Genomic DNA, 24,822 nt, shown 5'->3' with positions numbered 1-24,822 from the left:
GCTTGGTAACTGAAACCAAATATGGTCGTTTCTAGTAGACTTCATTATTTAAATCATTTATACATGATTTAATGAAAGATTCTACATATGATCAGATCTATCTAGTATAGCTAACGCAACTTACCATTTTAAATTAAAATCAGAACAATATAAAAAAGTTTTTCTTTTACAATGTAAACTTTACAAAAAGAAATTGTAAAAGTTATCTTATATCATTTTAAACGAAGAAAAGAGTTGAATTTGTCAACAAATTTATAACAAAATTATTTAAGTGTTCAATCTGAACGAAATACGCACAACTGATTCTCACTTTGATGAGATACGTAGGCAACCTTCCTTGGGTTCGGTGATCCTTATTTAAAATAAAATCAAATCGAAAAATACCTTAATTATTATTTAAAAATTAAAATATAAAACAATATGTGTATATATTAAAAAGGGAATTTGTCCTTAAGAAAATATATTAAAAAGGGAATTTGTCATTATTTCAAATGCATTGTGTGGTGAGTTTTAGACGTAAAAATTCAATGACGTGATTTTGCTGATCTAGATTTTAGCCCGAATGTTGGTTGAGACGAAATTATGAGCAACATTTAACTTGAGAAAGTATTATAGGTTTTCTTTGATTCGATTTTGCCTTTCAGGCCTACCAAATTACATGTTATCGATAGAACTTCCATTTCGAGCCTTAAAGTTTTTATTTGAATAATCACATCTTAGCATATACATTTTGAGTGTATAAATGCACTAATTCCTTTTGTCTTACCTCCTTGAGCGCACTATGAAGTAGCTACGTAACGTCAAAGACCTAAGTTGGATAACAAAGTGATAAAAAAAAAAGAAGATAGAATGAGAAGAAATAAAAAAAATCTTAAATAAAAAAAGAGGGAGAATCAAAAAAGGAAGAGAAAAAATAAATGAGAAAGAGCTTACAAGAAAACAAAGGTCAAATGCAAAAATGAAAAAAAAAATATCAAAAGCATCGTGCAAATTCTAAGGAGAAAATATTATTTTTATCCCAAATGAATATCCTACCTTTCCCTAAGACTACATTAAAAGTCAATGACAAGTCCTATTTGATCTCATTTTTATGTTATCATATTAGTGGATGCTTACATGAGGGACAAGTATATGGTATCTTAATCTCACGCATTGAATATTTTTCTGAGTGTGAGTGACTTTCAAAAATGTCCTACGATCTAAATTATTATATTTTGTGAAGTAGAACTTTCATATGTTGAGAGTGAATTTGAAACAAGAGGATACAAATAATTCTATTCCATAATTTTGACAAGATAAATTGATCTTGTAATTACTTAAGCATATTTGAGATACAATTTGAAACTATATAAATTACTCAAAGTTGACCTCAAATTTATTTGAAATTAGTTGAATGTAGTTCATATGCATAATACTAATTGTTGGTACCAACTAAAGTCAAGGCATTATCAAGCATGAATTAATTAATTTTCCTATTTTTTCATTATATTTCTAAAAATAAATCAAAAAAAAAATTATTGAACTATATTCGACCTGATTCCTAAGAGGAAACGTAGGCAGTCCTTCATTGAGGTTCAGTCTAATCACTCAATAAAATAATGATCATGCTATTTCCAATCTCCAACGATTGAAACATGACATTGTAGCCTATTGTATGTCAAAAAAAAAGAAATTAGAAAAATAAGAGGGTCTTATGAGTGAAAACTCTCACGAAAACCATAAGACGACAGTAAAATGATAAGAGTGTCTACTTGGTAAAAAATCACGAATGACACCATTTATCAAATGATGACATTCCGTCTTGGCATGAGCACAATCAAGATAAAGTTATAGGTTGAAAGAGCTATAAAGACAAATCGTGCAAGTAATTTGCTAGAAACAAACGCCGCGATGGTAAGTTTTTGAATCCTTGTCTCTCATATAATATGCAAAAAAAATAATAAAAAGGACTATTTGTTTCTTAATAAAATCTGGGGCATTTTATTTTATTTTTAGATTGGTCAATGTACTAATAAAAATAAAATAAAATAATAATTAATAATAATATAAGTAAAAAAAATCTTGGTTGCATATAAGGTACAATAACCCTATTTTATTTTCACAGGGCACAATAACCCTTGGTTGCATATAGGGCATCATAACCCCTATCCTATTTTTCATGTCTTCACAAGGCACAATAACCCCTTGTTGCATATAGGGCATAATAACCCCTATCCTATATTTTCATGTCTTTACATGACACAATAACCCCTATTTTTTTTTATTTCTTCACAGGGAACAATAACACCTGGTTGCATATAGGGCACAATAACCCCTATTCTATTTTTCATGCTTTCACAGTTCACAATAATCCTTGATTGCATATAGGGCACAATAACTCCTATCCTATATTTTCATGTCTTCACAGGGCACAATAAACCCTGATTGCATTTAGGATAAATAACCCCTATTCTATGTTTTCATGTCTTCACACGGCACAATAAAATTAAAAAAAAAGATAAAGAAAAGAACGTAAAAGAAAATTTAAAATAAACTTTCTAAAAGAAATTAAAACAAATATTTAAAAAATAAATATTTTTTTTGAAAAACTAAAATAAATAAATAAAAATTACTTTATTGTAAAATTTGAGAAGATAGAAATGTAATAAAATAATATACTAAAGATAAAAAAAAACAGAGCTAATCACAAACAAAATAAATAAATAAAATAAAACTCTAAGAAAAGAGAAACAGATTGCTGTTAAAAAAAAACATAAAAAGTAAAAAGGGTAACTAAAAATGTGCAAAAGGAAAAAATGAAAAAAAAAACATTTTTTAAAAAAAGAAATTTTCTTAATCTCTTTAGATTATTTTTTTTGCTAGGATTAATTATAAATTTCATAAAATTTAACTCTTATTTTAGATCTAATTTTTTTTAAAAAAAATACGATTCTAAATTAACTTGAACTCTAAAAATCTTTTTCCTACACAAATTCTAATTCCTAACTATTAAACACGTAATAAATTCTACACATAATAACTTTATATATATATATATATATATATATATATATATATAATGCAATAAAGAAATAATAATAATAATAAAATAAATAATAAATAAATAAATATGAGTGTTTCAAATTTTGAATGGACACAAATCGAAAATAATAAGATAGTTTTCAATAGATTTAAAATAAATAAGACGATTTTTAAAAGATTTAAAATAAATGAGAGAATCAAGTAAAAATATTTTTATTATTAAGTTAAATAATATAAAATTCAAAATTAAGTCTAGTCATATCAAAGTTAATGAAGCGACCGTGCTAGAACCACGGGATTCGAGGGGTGTCTAACACCTTCCCCTCGGCCAACAGAATTCCTTACCCGGATTTCTAGTTTGCAGACCAATAAAAATAGAGTTAAATTTATTTTTGATTAGGGATTTAAATAAGGTGACTTGGAACAGCAAAACTTAATTCCAAGTGCTGACTCTAAATAATAATTATTTCTTTTCGAAATGTCACTTTAATTAAAAAATCTCTTTTCTTTCGAACAATAAAAATAAAAAAAAATTGAGAAAAAAAGAGTCATGACATCTTGGATTTAAGAATTTGTCCAAATTTAATATGGATTTTAATTCCAAAGGTTTCACATGTCGTCAACGTCATATTTCACAAAATTCAAACAAACTTAATTGTTAATTAAAATGCTTCACATCAAACCAAAAATATAATAATTCAAAAATCAAGAAAATGAACAACAACAAACTAATCGGAAATTAAAAAAAAAAAACTCAATTATACTAGTTTAATAATATGATTTATAAACATAAACAACTAAAACAATTAATTTTGATTTGATAAGTACATTCCAACAGTTATTTTCACCCTCATCAATAGTCATAAAATTAAAACTAGAATGTAAATGAGTATTTACAAACAAATAAAAAATTAAAAGAAACCTTAACCATTGAGCCTGCACGGCTTAATCGTTATTAACAAAATTGAAAAGAAAAATGTAATTTTAATTATGTTAAAATGGGTGTACATTTCTGGTTAATCCACCATTAACATTAGTGAAGAAACCAACAAGGTCCGGCCGGTAAGGAAGATAGGATCGTCGGCGTTCCTCATGTTTGGCTTTACTTCTCATATAAACTTCATGTGCTAACACAGCTTCACTCTTTTTAATGTTCTTCTTATTTTGTGTTACTAATTTCACAACTCCGTCTCCGCTGCTTTTCTCTTTCTTCTCGGTGACAACAACTTTATCTTCTTTCTTGTTAACGTTTGACATAGACGACCTTGTAGTACTAGAATTGTTGTTCAAGTATACGAAGGCATCTCTTCCGTCACTGTTACTCCTATTCATGAAATCTCGAAATCTCCAAAGCTTTGAAAATCCAGTTGAATTACTTTTTTTGCAAGTACTCTTATTTTCAGCTGAATTATTTATATTTGTTGTCTTTTTCGACCACTCGCAATAAGGTCCGGAGATTTCTTCATCGGATGTTGTTATGGGAGGATTGTTGCTATTATCTGTTTCAATGAATACCTTGTTGACAGGTGCGCGTTTTTTCAAGTGCTGGAAATCAATATCAGATAAGAGAAGATCTTGATTGAAGAGAGGAAAAAATGGTCTGATTTGACCATTATCAAATGCTTCAGCTGCTGCTACAGGTGATGTAAGTACTCCACATACAAATGAAAAATCTTCTTCAGTAGCATCAACAAGTTCAATCTCATGATCATTCTCTTCATCATCGTCCTCTTCTTCTAAATCAATTTTGGGTTCGTCTTCTTTTACTTGTAGCTTTGCCTCAAACTCTTCGGTTACTATTTCCGGATGCATTTTCTCTAAACAATCAATTTTAATGGCCGAAAACACAATTTCAATATGATTTTCCAGAGATCTAAAATAATAGCTAGTGCAATTGTGGATTGAAGTTTCAGCTTTATGAAAAAAAATGTGTAGGGAAAGGATTTGAATTAAAAGAGGGGTATATATTGAGTAGTTGGGGGAAAGAGATGATGAAATTGGCAGCATTTAAAAATGGGAAGAGAGAGAGAATAAATGTTTGAAAAGTAATTAAAAAAATAATGATGTTTGGAGAGGAAGTAAAGAAAGGAAAGAGGAGCGAAAGTGACATAAAATGAAGAATATGTATACTATCTTATTCCGTTATTTTGTTAAATTTTGATTTCACATTGTTATGAAAAAATATATAGGGAATTTATTATTTTTTTCATATTACATAAGTAAGTCTCAATTATTTTTAGTCATTATATTTTTTAAAATATTGATTCAATGTTAATAAATTAGGTGTATAATAGAAATATAGTTTTTTTCTTTTCCTAGTATAATAAAATGTTAGTACATTTAAACTGAGAAATTGTGTCTATTTAGGCCTTACTATTTGTGCGCAATGAAAGTTAAACTTTTTCGTTATCCATGATTGGTGTTCATTTCGAACAGATCTAGAAAACACATTAATATTACTTTAATAATATACTTTATTTTAATTTTTAACTATTTTGTCTTAAAATTAATTCTCCATTGCATATTAAATGAGTATCTTATTATAAATATTTATTTAAATTACTTGTTTACTCATCAAATAAAGATAGATTTAATTAATTTTTTCTCACTTTATGTTCATAATAATATAACTTTTTGAAATTTAAACAAATTTTGATGATCTAAAAGTTCTTTTATGAAACTAATTATATGAATAAAGAATAAAATAGTAAAATTTATCAATTTATTAATAATTTTTTAATTACCTTGTAAAATAAATATGTTCACATAATATGAGACTGATAGAGTACAAATTATAATTATATTGAACTTTAGTTATAATTAATTAATTTTTTTCTGAGTGAAAATATAATTTCACTCAATCTGTACAACTTGTAAAAAATTATTTTTAAAAATTTAATCCAAAATTTATGATCAAATAAATATTTAAAAATAACTTTTGAAAATCTTAAAATTTTGGGTCAAACATTAGCTTATTCTCCACTCGTGCTCATTGGGAAATTATGACCTAGGAAAGGTTTCAGGATAAATCAGTTATTTAATTGTCAGGATTCAAAATTATTTCGAGTTTATTTTTATTTGTCATATTTAAATTTGATATATACATTAATAAATAATGATTAATATAATTATTTTATCACATTACTCCTATTAATGAATGTTTATAACTAAATTTTTAAAATAAAATCTATTTTGATATACTAGATAATTAAAAAAATACGAATAAAGGAAATATAATAATAGCAATATAAGCTCTTACTTTTTGCATTTTTTAATAATTGTTGTTCAATATCAGCTTTCTTAAAAGATGCTGTCTCTAATAATTATAAATAAATTACATTCCCTCTACGCACACCATAACAGAATGTTCTTAGTCAAGAATGATAGGTATGACCAGTTTTGCAAGTTAGCTTATGCAAAATCTGCAACTCCCTATGTTTCGTTTCATTTCCCAGGACACATTTTATTTTGGGAAATCAAAATATTATAGTTTAAAGTAGAATTTTGTTATAGAAGTTATAATTTTTTTAATTGAAATTTTAATATTATTAACTAATATCAGTAATATAAGTTATAATAATTGACTATTCAGGATACTTAGAAGGCATATAACAAATTATAATTAAAGATCGATTTGATTAAATCTTGAAATTCGAAATATGTCACATAAATTGAAATGAAAAAAAAATTATGTCACATTTTTTAAATTGTTTTATTAATTATTAAATTTAAATTAAATTAATATTTTAAAGTTTTGAAATTAAAATATTTAAAATTATGAACAGTTTGCTATCATTTAACTTTTTCATGTCAATATAATATACATTATAATTAAAATATTAATCAAAATTTATCATTTAACATACAAAATGAAAAATGAAAAATGAAGTATAAATATGACAAGTAAAAGGAAGTTATTGTTGTTTGAATATCAATATTCGAGTTTTTGGCCAAAAGCATCCTTCAATTATACCCAAACTTAAATTACATTCTTAAAGTATCATTTTAGCAGATATCCTTTAATTATACCCCAAACTTAAACTACATCGTTAAAGTATCATTTTCAGCAGAAAACACCTTTCAAGTATTTTAAAGTAAACAATTTTCATCCTTTTACTTGAATTAATCAGAAAACTAATTGATATATCCCACAAAAACTAAGTCGTCCCTTCCTAATTATTATTCTTAAATATGCCAAGAATATTATCCTGAACTTTTTCGTAATTGAGTTAAGAATTCTTCAAAATCTTTTAATTTGACTATTTTTTTATTCATTTTTTATTTAATTTTAATTAAAAATATTATTAGTTTAAATATGTTTCTTCTCAATTGAATATGTTAGAAATGCGACATTTATTGGAGACTTTCGACTCTAATAATGTAGAATGAAACTCAAATACGAGACATAATCAATATTATAGTCACTTTGATATTAGATTGACTAAAAAATCTATTCATTTAATTGGTTAAGAAAAAGGTAAAAATAATTAATCTCCAACTTCTTTTCTTTACGAAAAAGTCAAATGATGCTTACACCTTCCAATCATTTTTAGTTTCAATGAGCAACAATGTCTAAGATTTATTTTTAATGAACTTCTTGTAGAAAGTAATGAAATTTTCCAAAATAACTATTGTTGATAGTCAAGTTGACTACTCATTTTTTTCGTTAAAATCCTCTAATTTTTTGATAATATCTAACAAAAGGATGAAAGTTGTTCAGTTACAAATACTTAAAGGATATTTTCTGCTAAAAATAATACTTTTAAGGATATAATTTAAGTTTGGGATATAGTTAAAGAATTTTTTCTGCTAAAAATGAAACTTTAAAGATGTAGTTTATGTTTGAAACATAGTTGAATGATGTTTTTGACCAAAAACTCCCAATATTCCATTCTCTTTCTTGCGGCACATTCACCTCCAATCTAATACTCTTTCTTCCATTTATTTTTATTTGTCTATTATTTTTACAATTGTTATAAATCCATTAAATAAGTGGATAGTCCATAAAGTTTGTACATGAACAACCATTCATATTCACTAGGTTACATGAACCCTTTTGGATAAGTATGTATCTATTTATTATGATACTTAATATGGTGACCTTTGGAATGATTTCTCACTCTATAAATAGGGTTGTTCATTCACTATTGTAATATATACATATGAAACTTACATATACTTGAATAAGAACAAAGTCTTCTCCTACATCTACTTTTCTTGTCTTCTTCTTATAATCTTGATTTTACAACACGTTATTAGCACGAGTCTCTACCGGTTCAAGTAAAGACTTTCAAAGCCTCGGAGGTAAGAATTTCCTTTATTTTTAAATAATGTCTAATCTTTCTAAACTTGAATTTCTTGCTCTAGACAAATCGGAAAAAAGCTATCTATCATGGGCACTCGATGCAGAAATTCATCTTGATGCGATGGGTCTACCAGACACCATCCAAGAAATAATCAAGCATCGAATCAAAACCGTGCTAAGGCGATGATATTTCTCCGTCATCACCTTGATGAGGGTTTGAAAATGGAATATCTCACTGTTAAGGATCCTCTGGTGTTGTGGAACAATTTAAAAGATAGATATGACCACCTGAAGTTGGTTGTCCTTCCACAAGCACGTTATGATACGATCCACCTGAGACTTCAAGATTTTAAATCTATCAGTGAGTATAACTCTTCTATGTTTAAAATTATCTCACAATTAAAATTATGTGGAGAAAATATCACTGACCATGATATGTTGGAAAAAACGTTTTCCACTTTTCCTACCTCGAGTATGCTTCTGCAGCAGCAATACCGAGAAATGAGATTTAAAAAGTATTCCGAATTAACCTCACATCTCCTAGTTGCTGAACAACATAATGATTTACTGATGAAAAATCATGAAAGTCGACCTACTGGTTCTATGTCATTTCTTGAAGTAAATACGATAAATTTTCACCAATCTAAGCGTGAAAAAGGTCGTGGCCCCAGTCGTGGCCGTGGTCGTGGTCGAGGAAGAAATTTTAATCATGGTGATCGTCTTGCACTAAATAATAACATTCAACACCAGCAGTGTAAAAAGAAGAATGAAAAACATGACGTAGTGCAGAAGAAAAATTCAGACAACAAATGTTATCGATGTGGAGGAAAAGGACATTGGTCACGTACCTGTCGTACGCCAAGGCACCTGGTTGAGTTATATCAAGCTTCCCTGAAGGAGGTGAAAAATAATGCAGAAGCCAACTTTATCACGGAAGATACTGTTGAACCCATGCATCTAGATGTAGCGAATTTCTTTGAGAACCCCGAAGGAAAGATAGATCACCTGATAGGTGATGGGTCTGTGATAATATAAATATATTTCATTTTCGTCGTTTATATGAACTAGTATGAATATGTTTTCCTAGATTTGTAAATAACTAAAAGGTTGTGTATTGTTTTTGTTTAGTAATAACATTATAATGTTTATTTCTTTTATATCTTTTATCTTGAAGAATATATGGATACCTGAATGATCAATCATGAAGATATTTGTATAATTGCTAGTGGAACAACGCACGCCATATTCAAAGATGAGAAATACTTCTCCTACTTGCTTAGATGAAAAGTAAATGTTACTACAATTTCTGGTAATTCAAACTTAATAGAAGGCTCCGGAAGAGCTACTATATTTCTGCCTAAGGGGACAAAACTTGTCATAGAAGATGCTTTGTTCTCTTCTAAATCCCCAAGAAACCTGTTAAGTTTTAAAGATATTCGCCGAAATGGATATCATGTTGAGACAATAAATGAAATGAATGTTGAACACCTTGGTATTACCAAGATTGTCTCAAACCAGAAATATATATTGGAGAAATTATAAACTTTATCTTCTGGCCTGTATTATGCAAAAATAAGTATGATTGAAGCACACTCTATCGTAAACTAGAAGTTCACTGACTTAAAGACTTTTGTGCTTTGGCATGACCGAATAGGTTATCCTGAATCAATAATGATGAGACGAATCATTGAAAACTCAAATGTTCATCCATTAAAGAACCTGAAGATTCTTACAAATGATGAGTTTTCGTGTGCTGCTTGCTGCCAAGGCAAATTAATTACTAGGCCATCACCAATGAAGGTTAACATTGAATCCCCCTCAATTTTTGGAACGAATACATGGGGATATTTGTGGACCTATTCACCCATCTAGTGGGTCGTTTAGATATTTTATGGTCTTAATAGACGCATCTTCAAGATGGTCTCATGTGTGCCTCTTATCATCTCGCAACCTGGCGTTTGCAAAATTATTGGCACAAATGATACAATTAAGAGCGGAATTTTCAGATTATCCCATTAAGATAATTCGTCTTGATAATGCTGGCGAATTCACATCCCAAGCTTTTGATGCTTATTGCGTATCGGTAGGGATAAAAGTTGAACATCCTGTAGCTCATGTTCATACTCAAAATGGCCTTGCTGAGTCATTTATTAAGCGCTTACAATTGATAGCAAGACCTCTACTTATGAAAAGTGAGTTGCCTACTACTGTTTGGGGTCATGCTATCTTACATGCAGTATCACTTTTTCGTCTCAGATCGACTCATTATACTAAATACTCCCCATTACAATTGGTATTTGGTCATGAACCAAATATTGCTCATCTTCAAATATTTGGATGTGCTGTATAAGTGCCTGTAGCACCACCTCAGCGCACCAAGATGGGCCCTCAAAGAAGGTTAGACATATATGTTGGGTTTGATTCACCCTCAATAATTGGCTACCTTGAGCCATTGACGGGAGATTTATTCACTGCAAGATTTGCAGATTGTCGATTTGATGAAACAAATTTTTCGCAATTAGGGGGAGAGAAAAATAAACTTAAAAGTGAAATTGCATGGAAAGTTTCATCATTATCTTATTTTGATCCATGCTCCCCTGTGTGTGAACAAGAGGTCCAGAAGATCATCCATTCGCAAAACATAGCAAATCAAATGCCAGACGCATTTACTGATTCAAAAAGGATAACAAAGTCACATATTCCTGCAGTAAATGTGCCTATCCGGATCAACGTCCCAAAAGGACCATCTACAAGTGTCATAGCTTCTGAATCACAAATATGCCTGAAGCGTGGTAGACCATTGGGTTCAAAAGATAAGAATCCTAGAAAAAGAAGTATAAAAAATGACACTACAAAAGAATTTCACGAAGAAATTCAAGATCTGATTAATCCTGATATTCCTGAAGAAATGAGTGAACCCGAGACTCAAGTAAATGAAGAACTCTTAATAAGTTCTTCTACAAGTAATGGGATAAGTTTAGATCGATCAAAAATCATAGTGGATATGTTTTCGCATATGATGTTGCACTTAACATTATGCAAGGAAATGAGGATCTTGAAACTCTATCCGTCGAAGAATGTCGACAAAGACATGATTGGCCAAAATGGAAAGAAGTAATTCAATAAGAATTGAATTCACTTGCTAAGCGTGAGGTTTTTGGACCAGTAGTCCAAACGCCTAGTGATGTTAATCTAATTGGCTATAAATGGGTCTTTGTACGAAAAAGAAATAAGAGAAATGAGATTGTAAGATACAAGGCACGCCTTTTTGCACAAGGATTCTCTCAACGACCTGGTGTCGACTATGAAGAAACATATTCACCTGTTATGGATGCAATAACTTTTCGATATCTCATCGGTTTAGCTGTACATGAAAATCTTGAAATTCATCTAATGGATGTGGTTACAGCTTACCTTTACGGTTCACTTGATAATGAAATTTATATGAAAGTTCCAGAAGGACTTAAAATGCCTGAAACATGTAGTTCAAAATCTCGAGAAATATATTCAATCAGATTACAAAAGTCATTATATGGCTTAAAACAATCAGGGCGCATGTGGTATAATCGCCTCAGTGAGTACTTGATAAACAAGGTTATATAAACGATGTCATTTGTCCTTGTATATTTATTAAGAAAACAACATTGGGGTTTGTTATTCTTGCTGTTTATGTTGATGACATTAATCTCATTGGAACTCCAGAAGAGGTTCAAAAGGCAATTGAATATCTAAAGGAAGAATTTGAGATGAAAGACCTTGGAAAGACAAAAATTTGTCTTGGACTACAAATAGAATATATAGTAGACGTGGTCCTCATCCATCAATCTGCCTATACTGAGAAAATCTTGAAACGATTTTACATGGACAAAGAACATCTATTAAGTACTCCAATGGTTGTCCGGTCACTTGAAGTGAGTAAGGATCCATTCCGACCTCAAGAAGAGAATGAGGAACCTCTTGGTCCAGAAGTACCTTATCTTAGCACAATTGGGGCACTTATGTATCTTGCTAATGCTACGATACCTGACATAGCATTTTCTATTAATTTGTTAGCAAGATATAGTTCTTCCCCTACACGAAGACATTTGAAAGGAGTTAAACATATATTGCGATATCTAAGGGGAACTAGTGATATGAGTCTGTTTTATACTAACAAAGATAGTGCAAATCTTGTTGGTCATGCAGATGCAGGTTATTTATCTGACCCACATAAAGCTCGATCACAAACAGACTATCTGTTCACATATTGAGGTACTGCTATATCATGGCGATCTACGAAGCAGTCTATTGTCCATACTTCTTTAAATCATGCTGAGATAATAGCCATTCATGAAGCAAGTAGAGAATGTGTATTATTAAGATCAGTAATACGTTCTATCAAAGAAAGATGTGGTTTGAAGTGCGACGTCAAGATACCCACAATATTCTTTGAAGACAATGATGCATGTATAGCTCAATTAAAAGGAGACTTTATAAAAGGAGATAGAACGAAACACATTTCACCAAAATTATTCTTCACATGATCTCCAGAAGAATGGTGATATTGATGTGCGACAAATTCGTTCGAGTGATAATCCAGCAGATTTATTTACTAAATCTTTACCGGCCTCAACTCTTGAGAAGATGGTTCACAAAATTGGAATGCGGAAACTTAACCATTTGAATCGTGGTTTTTATTAGGGGGAGTAAAATACGCACTGTACTCTTTTTTCCTTAATCTAGGTTTTGTCCCATTGGGTTTTCCTAGAAAGGTTTTTAATGAGGCAGCAAATAATGCGTATCAAAAGATATGTGTACTCTTTTCCCTTCACTAGAATTTTTTCCCACGGATTTTTTTTCTAGTAAGGTTTTAACGAGGCACAATATCTATGGACATCCAAGAGGGAGTGTTATAAATCCATTAAATAAGTGGATAGTCCATAAAGTTAGTACATGAACAACCATTCATATTCACTAGGTTACATGAACCCTTTTGGATAAGTATGTATCTATTTATTATGATACTGTATGTATCTATTTATTATGATACTTAATATGGTGACCTTTGGAATGATTTTTCACTCTATAAATAGAGTTGTTCATTCACTATTGTAATATATACATATGAAACTTACATATACTTGAATAAGAACAAAGTCTTCTCCTACATCTACTTTTCTTGTCTTCTTCTTATAATCTTGATTTTACAACAACAATATATTTTTCTTATTATTAATTTTTTAACATATCCAACAAAATAGTTATATTTTTTATAAAATTTATTCTTAACATTGATTATTTTTTCTTTAAATTAGTTATTAATGCATAATATTAAACATAATTAATTTGAATATATAAGAAAATATTTATATTAACTATTATTTTTATGACGGGTGCAAAATTCAAAATAGTCTAACACAAGGGCAGGGAGATAAAAGAAAGTTTGAACGATCACACCTTTAACTTCAAAATATCTATTTTTGCACGTGTGAATACTTTTCTTAATAATTTCGAGTGAAATAAAAGTCCTTAATTGAAAAACACGCGTATACTGATTTCCTCGTGCAAATTAGTTGGACTGTTTTTTTTTATGATGTCGAATAATTCCATCTCATATTATTGTTTAATTCGATCTGTTTTGATTTATTTTAAGCTTTTTTTTCTTCAATATGGGAGGTCCTAAAATATGCATGTGTACCAATCCCTCTAAAAATATTATTCTATGCGACTTTCGTAATTTTAAATTCAAATTTATTTATCAATTTAAAATCAAAATTTTGGTGTAAACACATTTTAGTTTTATCGAATATTTAGATTCTCAACCAAAAGTAATATTTTTTTTATTACAACTAGAAGAAAACAAAGCAAGATAAGCGATGATTCCTACATTTCATGTGTCAAAATTTTATTTTATATTTCTTATATTTTCACAATAAAGATTGAAAACAAATTCAGAACAAAAAAAACTCAAATAAAGATAAACAAATAGATCTATCAAAAAATATATATGAACTCTAAATCACAAAATTAAAAAGTATATCAAATCGTTTTCTTCAAAAATAAATTTTGATATAAATTAACTCAACCCCAAAAATTTGTGTGGAGAGGTGAGAAGCGAAAATTGCCCAAGATAATACAGAGAGACCAATTAACTCACACCTTAGTTACATAGAACTCAAACATTAATACAAGAGTTTAAAATTTGTAAAATAGCTAAGTAATTATTTATACAAACATGATCTAGTAATTTGAAGGATTAGATTAAATAATAGCTACTACTCAATTCGTGTCAATCAATGGGACATATTTCATATTTTAAAAATCAAACAGATTAAGTTTGATTGAGAATTTATTCATGTAATTTTTAATTTTTTAAAAATAAAATTACTTTCTCTATTTCAAAAAGGATAACTTAATTTGACTTGGAACAGAGCATAAGAAAAAAAAAACTTTTTAAATATTGTGATTCTAAATTAAAATTATGTTAAATATATCAAAATGTCCTTTAATCTTGTGTTATTGAACATGTCACGTCGAGTTACAGTTAAAATGTTTCCAAAAAAGAAAAGAAGTCATATTTTTTTGAACAAGCTAAAAAGGAAATAGAGACATTTTTTTTTAAATGGAGAGAGTAATATATTTGTAAACTAGGTAAAATGTACTTTTAGTCATAATAATTGACAATTCAATTTTTAAAACGAATATATAAAAAAATACATTCAAAAGTTAAATTTGTTCAAATCTCAAAATTAAAATATGTGACAGAGACGAAAGAGTATACCAAAAAATTACAATAATCGTGTAAAAAGATTTTGTAATAATCCCCCCTATTTATTGCATTTATTTACAATTATTGGTCAAATACATCCTTCCATTAAGAAACATGTTACTTCAAGTGGTATACTTGCTTTGAACGATTAATTCAAACATAGTAACTTATATAAAAGTCAAGAGTGATTTTTAGACATATCGTGTCAAAAAGAAGGGCATGTAGCTTTTGTTTGACATTGACTATTGACCAGTGAGAGAATGTGATAGGTTTCTAAGATAATTCAGAAGAGTTGTTAATTGGATCACACTTTGATTGAATTCGAATCAACCCCCATCTCCATCCCACCCCAAAGGGAATTACCTAATTTTATTTTGTGAGAGACTCACCTTTTGTCACTGGTATGAGGATTTGATTGACAAATGTACAATATGGAATCCATTATATAGTCTTTCTTCTCACCATTCTCTTCTCCTCCTTTGTAGTCTTATGTTTTCTCTTTCAAGATTTGTCCACAATGTTTAACTATTTTTTTTATATATTATATTTAAGGAAAACGTAAAGTAAATGTGATAAGAAGAAATAGTTTTTTTTAGTAAGATTAAAGAAATCGATTATAGTGTAATTAAATAACTTTAGAATAATAAATAATTTTTGTGTTTGTTTATATAAGATCATACATTGATTTTTTAGGATATTTTTTTTCATTTTATCATTTTATTAATAAATGGTCTGTAATGATTTTGTTATATGTATAACCTTCTCTAAAACAAAAAAAAATTATTATAAATATATATTTTTCTCTTTTTTGTATTCACGTGTTTCTCTTTATAATGATTTTTTTTTGCATTTCATGGTCCGCGTGGCTCACCACGGTCCGTCTAAGGACTCCTGGGAGGGGATCCCCTATTGGACACGTACTTTATGAGCACCATCATAAGTTGTGATTCCCTTCACAGACCTTCAAGAGCTGCATTAAGGGTTCTTTAGCTCATTTTTGGGCCAGTGACTTCCAATTTGACTTCTTTTCTGTCTAACTTGATTATGAGGTGTTACATTATATCCTCTTGGGGACATTCATCCTCAAATGGAACTCAACTAGTACGAGAAGTGTATGAGAGAAATTAACAACCCAATAATTAATGTAATTTTATCTAAATGCATGTAACCAAGGACGCACCTCGACTCCAGATCTGCCGTGAGTTTACGGTATTTTAATAGATTTCACTTAAGAGTAGTGTGTGTCTAGGGTCATTTTGTAATGGAACTAATGTTTTGTTGTGCTAAATTTGTGGGAAATGGGGTTGGACGAGCTCAAGAGAGATACAACTAAAATTCTGCAAATGTGGCCACCAACGGAAGTGACCTACGGACCATAGATCCAGTCACGGTCCGCCAGTGTGTAGGCATGGATGTTCATCTGGGAAGTTGATTATGTATAGAACTACGGAGGCTAGTGACGTACCATCGGTTGACCCATGGGCCGTCCTGCACGTCTATCAATGATCATTGCGAGTTGAGAATCTAGTACTAGATATAAAATTTCGAGTGAGGATCCATAGAAGAGGGTAGACTGTGGATCGATCCACGAACCATATTACATGTTCATAGATTGCAAATGAATGTTGTAGGTCCCAAACTTCTGAGAAATTGTCAAAGTCATGAGCCACGGAATGGACCTACGGACCGTAGGTCAGTATCACTAATTGAAGCCGCGTCTTTATTCCCTTATTTCATTTTCTTTTTGTTTAGGACATGTTTTTATATAAATAGGGCACGTAAACCTCGTTTTTTGGGGTTAGACATTATTAATCTACTTTAAGTTTTCAATATTCTCTTGTGGAATTAATAACTTTGCAGCTTTAGCAATTTGATTTCCCAAGTTTGTTTTATAAAATTTTTACTTTGCAATTTAATTCCATATTTCATGTTTCTTCTACTCAATATGTAAGTTCATTAGTTCTGCTTCTATAAATATGAATTGTGTTCTTTCAAGCATGAGTAACTAAATCCAGGACTAGAGTTTTGGGAACCATGAGCGATTAATGACGTATGAATAATAACTACGTAGTTCTTCACTAGTGTTGATGCATGTATTGACAATTTTTTTGTTAGAAGTCTTTTTAATGAGTGAGCGCGTTAAAAAAATGCCTTTTTGCTACTTGTCAGACCAAGGTGATAGTTAATAAGAAAAAAAATTATCATTGCGAGGGTGAAAATTAAGTCATACATTGATGTGATGTCTAATATGAGGTAAAGATAAGAGTTAATAAATTATACACATATAGTCGGCCCAAGGTTCTCACTTATTGATAAAAAACAAAGTTTGAATATTGCTCACTTGTTACTCAACAATCAATCAATTATTTTTCACACAAAACCCCCTTCTTTTTTGCTTGTCTTGGAAGTAAGTTGGCTAAACAATATAATCGTAAGCTGAGGTTAAGTGTGAACAATATTCCTCATAGGATCGACCCCAACCTACAAGTTGGGTTCTTTATTTGACAACAATTGCTTTTACTTTTTTATGGAGGTGTAATTTATGTGCATAAAAATTTGGTGCCATGTCATGATCAGAGAGGACCCCCTAGTCATAACACGACGTCCTTGACCCCGAAGTGTCTCATACAAGCCCTTAGCATATTTGTCAAGGCATAAGACATAGAAAAATAAGGAGAAGAAAACTTTTCTTTACAATCGAAGTCTCTTATAAAGATGAAAGAATATGTATGACACTATAACATAGAATTACATTCGACTTAAATCTCTTTAATACAACTTAGGGACACAACCCTTACAAAAGTTGAAAGACATAAAGTGAAGACAAAAGTAGACAAGGTGGGTTCATCTTCGAACTATGAGAACTCCCCAAGTCTTCATCTCTGAGCTCCTTGGAAACCCATCATCCAAGTATAGAACATCACCTCTCTAAACCCTACACTTTGTATAAAATGTAGAACGAAGGGGTTAGCACGAAAACATACTAAGTATGGAAGCCATGTATAAAATTATTTAAAACATGCTTAAAAGGGTCATTTATTTGGAACCATGCTTTATGAAATTTTGAACATCATCTTGAAAAAGTTGGAGAATCAAAAGCTATAAGCAACTCATATATAGTTCATCAAAGCACAAAGGATAATAACATCACCATAATCATAGTCTCTAAACACAGTCTTACTGTAATATCACTCATTACAAGACATAATACTCATGAACAATCAATTATCAAGGTCATTGCATAATAATAGAGTAATCAGATAAGTAACCCTAGGTTGCATATGTGTCATGTGTAGACAAAGACCCATAAACCTATCTACACTAAGTAGTACCTTTGGATCACAGTGCTCATACTTATGATACATTAGTCTCATCCATAGTTTATATATATAGTAAAGAGACATTCATAAACACTTAGATCATATCAAGGAAAGTCAAATATAAATTCTAATTTAATGGAATCATTCATTACTCATAATACCCACAATACAATGGAACTACACCATGACTACTTTGAAGTCTGCTTGTGCCAAGTATGAGTCACATCTCATAATACAACTCAAACTACGTAAGTATCCTAGAGGAGTCATTAGTCATATATAGTGAAACATATTCATATCATGCATACATGGATTCACATATTTTTATATCATAAGGAAACTATCCCACAATCTATTCATAACTTCACTAGTGCAATCTGCAAGTGAAGTCTCATACCCTCCCTTACACCAAGTTAACTCATAAAAAAGTCATAAGCATAGTTCCTATACACATGCAAAATTCATATTAAGTGAAGTCATTCTTAACATTCTTATATGACATACATTCACAATTAATAAGCTTTCATAATCATAAGGAACCTCACCATGTTCTCTCTTAATGCCTTGTTGTGCAATGCACAAGTAGAGTCCCATACCCGCTCATGCAAAGTAGTACCCATGAAGAAGTCATAGTTAAATTCCACATGCATGCCTTGATTTCATATACACATTATGGTCTACATTCATTAACATATAGGGAGATTTGGAATAATTGATATAGACCATGTGAGCTACATGAAATCCGATGTTCTACCTCCACTCTAAAAAGAAGGCGTTTCACTTTCCTAAGGTGAAACTAACACAATTAACATCTAGGTAGATTCACTAGATAAATGCCTACATGGGAACATAATTATGGAACAAAGAGATTGCTACTAGAAACCCTGACTTGCTATACTTAGAAGGTTTCAATCTCATGAGACAACACATATATTGGGAACCCGAACTTGCTAACGTAAAAGGAACCCATGTTGGATTCCTCACTTGCTGAATGTAAAATCCTCCATCTCATATTTGTAACTTATCAAAATTTGAAATATATAGGAATAACATAAGAAACTAAAAATATTTATTTTTGGAAAGGAAGGGAAAACTCTTAAAAATTGACCATGTTAAGAAAGTGAGTTTTGGTCATTTTCAAACAACCATAACTTCTAGCTTAGAATGATCTAGAGGTAGTTCTTGATATGGTTGAAAAGCCCTTGAAGATTATTTTCAACGCTGCTGAGTTTGTGCATATTGAATATTGTATAAGGGAGATATGACTATCGGAAGTTGCATTGTTGAGGTGAGGAAAGTCCGAATCCGAATTTAAGGAAGGGCAAACTAGGATTTTCAACAATTAATTTCCTATTTCCTTTTCAGGGTTTTATTGGGGTAAAAAGTAAATTTAGTTCAGTTTCGGAGAATTAAAATCAGGCTTAGGGCTTGGAGAAGAGAGAAAAAAAGAAAGAAAGGGAGAAAATTCAAGAATTCACCAAGAACGTCAAGAATTACAATTGGATTTCGTCGGGTCTGATACCTATCAAGGTATGTGAGATCTTTTAGGGTTGGGTCATTTCACCCACACACAAATCTTGTTTCAATTCCATGATTTTGAATTGGTTGAATGAGGATAGTGAAGTTCTTGAATTACATTGTGAAATTCTTGTTGATTAAGTTGTTGAATGCTGACTGTTGCTTTGATTCGTAATACTTGGTTGTTTCTCGAGTTAGATCTTTTGGGTTCTGAAGGTACTAATAATTCTAAGGATTTTCGAAAATAACTACGGAGGTTTAGGGGATTTAGCCAGGCCAAGGGTCCGCTCGAGGTCAACAATAGTCATCGAGTGCCAGTCCCACCCAAGGTGTAGGCTCGGGGCGTGACAATATTCATGTTCACTCAGTGCTAAGCACAATCAACTTTAAGGTAGAATTTAGTGTTTACTTACATTCTTATTGATAGAAAATGCATAACATTCCAATCATCAGAATATCATAATGACTCATAGATTCATTAGGTGAGAATATCCTTTCAACCTTAGAATCGTTAACATGTGAAAAACCTTTCAGATTACATGATCATATTATACTTATTCATAACAAAACACATTTAGTTATATCATCATGGTCATGAAAATTTCATACATAACAGTATGTAAAGGTGCATATGAGAACTAGGTTTAGAAATGGCACCATAAACACATCATATTCATATTTATGCATGGAGTGTGTGTGTGCGCGTGCATAATTGTCCTCACAATGGCACAACAACAACAACCTTATCATCATCTGCACTTCCCTTCAAAAGGAACCATAACATGTACATCATATCCCAACTCATGCACAATTAATATATATTGTATTTAAGGATCTTAGACCATGTATATCAACATATTTAATATTCATTACAATAGAAATGAATACATTCATCACTAAAGTAGGTGATTCATGACATATATAAAATCATGACTCATATAGGCGGTTATGTGTTGGGGCCTTCCACATTAAAACCACATACAATTCAACATGTATCAAAAGTAAATACCTCCACCATAAATGGATAAAGTCATTCATATATAGCAAGTTCGACATATCATACCTTCAAAATTTCCCTTCATACCCACGACAGATAACGTCTATCATCTTAGACTAGGCACTTTAAATAGAATAAAATCATAAACAAATAACATAATACAATAATGAATTACATAGAAACATACTAGATTCTTATCCTTCATTAATCAATCAAATCATACTAGGGTTTAAATTGAGAATGAAGGTAAATCACGGGTCTTGTAGGTAATTGCTCAACAACCAACAACCATATACATTACATGAATTCATCCACAAACCTTCATATATAATTATAAACAAGTAATTTCATGTCATTAGGCTTTACTTATGATCAGTGCAAGTCTAGGTGATCTAGTTTTAAGGTCATCTATCAAGACCTAACCCTAACCCTTAGAAATATAACATGAGACAGAGTTGCTTCAAACTAAGATTACATAATCAATGTATATATCCTAGATGATCAATCTATACCCGTCAATCAATCCACACAAGGGCTTACAATTGAGAAAGAAGAGGAACAACATGGGTCTTTTGGGATTTTCTACAAAAAATTAATACACCATGAATTCACAAATAATTGAACATATGTAAACATAAAAAATCATAATTTTATAATAGAAAAGTTTTTAGAAGGTGACTTATACTTTGGATGAAAACCTAGAAATTGAGGAATTTGAAAACATAGTTGAGAGGGATTCTTGGTGATTGCTAACCAAGAATAAAAAGCTCCCATAACTTAGACTTATAACTCCATGAAAATCCTTTGAAAAAGCTTCAATCTTCAAGCTTTACTTGATCTTCTTCTAGGTCTTCAATAGAGGTTTTTGAGAGAAGAGTTTTTGAGAAACATTGGGGTAAAGTTAGTCATGATTTGGGGGTCTTGACTTGTGGTGAATTAATGGATTAATTTAGGGTCTTATTAACTATTTATACAAGGTTATCGTAACACTTAACCGAACCCCTAAGCCCTTAATTAATTAGATAACTTTATTCCCAAACCCCCAACCTAAAACTGAATTTACCAAAACTGGCAACATCTACGGATCCCCATGTCCGCACCGTAGATTGATCTACCACCCATGGTTTGGTATCGTGGTTGGGGACTGACAATTCCTCAGTGTTTCAGTCACTACTTCTTACTACGAGATTGGAATTAGGAAAATTTGGTGGTGTTGGAAAGAGGACTCAGAGATCTTTAATTTGATAGTTAATGAACAACCTGATTCATTTTGAGATCTGAGATATGACCATTTGAAGTTGACCCTCACTTAACTATAAACTGCAAAAATTGGCAGCACCTACTCCCTTCCACCTATGGACCGTAGGTGGCCTCCGTAGTTTGTGATTGAGGCTGAGTTTTGCCTTCCTATTGCATGCTTGAATTATGGAGGAAGACCTAAGGTGCATCATTTGACTTACAGGCTGTAGGTATCCCTCCATAGGTCACATAAAAAACATAGACCATGCTGCCAAGGCAACTTTGGGGGACTTTTTTGGGGTCCCCTTCTAAGACCCCTCAAGTGATCTTAAGAGATTCGTACATGGATGTTCAACCCCTATACATGTCTATCTAAGTGCGAGAGTCTCTTCTACAAGTTTTCACCCTCAAACAAGACTCCAAACTTCAACAGCAAGACCGTCCAACTCACAAGTTCAGGACTAGTTTCTAGATGTCATGGTCACTTCTTGATGTTTGACCTCTAAAATTACCAAAATAACATCAATAACTAAATATTTATCACTAAAAAAAGTTTCCAACTATAAACGAACATGAGAAGATCTATTTCAACCTACTAGATTTAGTCAAGCCTTATCTAGGTCTTACTAGTTCGTATGGGGTGTTACACGCCACTTCCGGGTAATATGGCTTTTAGATTATATTTAACTACATTATTGAACTTTAATTCAATTATTTATTCATTTTAATTCTACTTTGTTTTTGTTTCTAAGGGTTTCTACTCTAGTATATACCAAGTACAAGGAGTCGAGACGAATCATTGACCCCATACGATCAAGAGTTGAGTCAAACTCAAAGAAGAATGAATAACCAAGGGTTCCAAGTGAATCCATTCAGAGGAAATCTGAGTGATGGAGTTCAGTTGCATACTCCTAGGTTTGTTAATGAACACACTGAGGATCATGGTGGCAATCTACTGGGAGATGCATTGAGGGTACATAATCCACCACAACTAATGTTGCATAATAACTATAGGGTAAACTTCAATACTGTTAAATATTAAGGACCTATTGTTCTACCTTCTCTTCCTCCGGGGCACACATTTGTTGTGACTAGAACTTTGATGCAGATGCTTACATCGACGGTTTATTTTTTTGGTATGGCATCAAGGGATAAACATGGGCACATGGAAAAGTTGAGGAGTGTTTGCAAGAGTTGCGTGGGTTGATCAAAATTGGACATAGATGTTATAGGATTGAGAATCTTCCATTTATCTTTCATTGGTGATATTGCAGTGTGCGACAAGTTGTTAATGGCCCAGTACTTTCCATTCTCAAAAAAGCTAAACCACAAAGATAAACACAACAACTTTATGGCACTACCTAGAGAGTTTGTGAGTACTTCATGGGATAGGCTCAGTGCATCTATAAAAAGTGTTCCAAATCATCGCATTGATGATGAAACGTTGAAGGAATACTTCTACAGAGGTCAAGACAAAAATAGCAAGGTTCTGCTTGATACAATCGCGGGGTTGGTACGGTGAGGGCACCTTTGAGCAGATCATTGATAAATTGTAGAAAATATCTTGAAACAACAAATCTTGGAGGACTAGAAAGTCAGAGATCGGGGAAAACACTTTTGCAGTTACATCGGCACCTAATCGAGCTGCCAATGATATTCGTGAGGGGATGGCTTGGATGTGGACCGGATTGGGGTTGGTGTTGAAGCATCCGCCGAAGGTTCTGAAAAGGTAAATGATGTGAATTATTTGACTAGAAATCCACCACCACCGGTTGATGAATGTTATTATGAAGAGGATGAGTATTTGGTGAATGATTAGATGGGGGTTTTTGAGCCAACTCCAAAGGTTCTGACTCAAATAATTGACACCAAGGGAAAGGAAAACAAGGTATGATGTATGAAAATTACAACGAGAGGGTCAATATGTTTGTTATGGAAACTACAAGTGTGACAACAACTACAACTAGAACAACTATAGCAACAAAGTGGGCCTTATGTTTTTAAATCAGGAATATGGTAATAGGGAAGCTGAGATAGTATGTAACATATTAAACATATGACGCAGAAAATGATGAAGAGATTTGATTCGACTAATGAGAATGTGAAAAAGATGTGAAACGATTTGTCTTGAATCGTTCAAAAAATTAATGCCAATGTAGTGTCAATCAAGCAACTTGAGCAACAGATGAATCAATTATCCACTACATTAAACCCACGTCAACCTGGCACACTTCCTAAAAGCACCATAAAAATCAAAAGAATTATGAGCATTGTATGACAATCACTACTTGAGGGGGAAAACATACTATTGATCTACTTGTCATTTGAGGTTAATATTGTAGTCGAGAAAGATGATAATAAGATTAAGAATATTAGAGAGTCTATGAATACTATATAGATGGATGCAAAGATAACTCAAAAAGTGGTGCCCATGCGTACACATCCACCTCCGTTCCCATAGAGGTTGGTGAAAAAGAATGAGGACGAAAAATACCGTAGGTTTATCGCTATGTCAATACAATTTTCCATCAATGGTTTGTTGATAGAAGCTTTAGAGATGCCTAGGTATGCAAAATTTATGAAGGATTGGTGACTAAGAAGAAGGCAATCAGTTTTGAAGATGATTATAGGTTGAAACATTGTTGTACTACGAGGTCAGTTGTGCATAAGAAGG

The 24,822-nt window shown here is 31.3% G+C and overlaps 1 protein-coding gene across 1 annotated transcript; it reads right to left on the bottom strand.

Moving 5' to 3' along the window:
- Nucleotides 1–4,014: 4,014 nt before the first annotated feature.
- On the bottom strand, nt 4,015–4,833 carry LOC104646853 (uncharacterized). The gene has a single exon (XM_010321311.1). It carries the CDS (start codon nt 4,831–4,833, stop codon nt 4,015–4,017), a length of 819 nt encoding a protein of 272 aa, XP_010319613.1.
- Between the last annotated feature and the right edge of the window lie 19,989 nt (nt 4,834–24,822).

This window comes from Solanum lycopersicum, chromosome 4 (assembly GCF_036512215.1).
Source record: "Solanum lycopersicum chromosome 4, SLM_r2.1".
In the NCBI taxonomy this organism is placed as follows: domain Eukaryota; kingdom Viridiplantae; phylum Streptophyta; class Magnoliopsida; order Solanales; family Solanaceae; genus Solanum; species Solanum lycopersicum.
Note: the sequence above shows the minus strand (reverse complement) of the source record. Positions and strands in the feature narration are given on the sequence as shown.

Bases quoted from the DNA above. Each gene is read 5' to 3' on its own strand.
- LOC104646853 (XM_010321311.1), bottom strand. From the start codon at position 4,833: ATGCATCCGGAAATAGTAACCGAAGAGTTTGAGGCAAAGCTACAAGTA.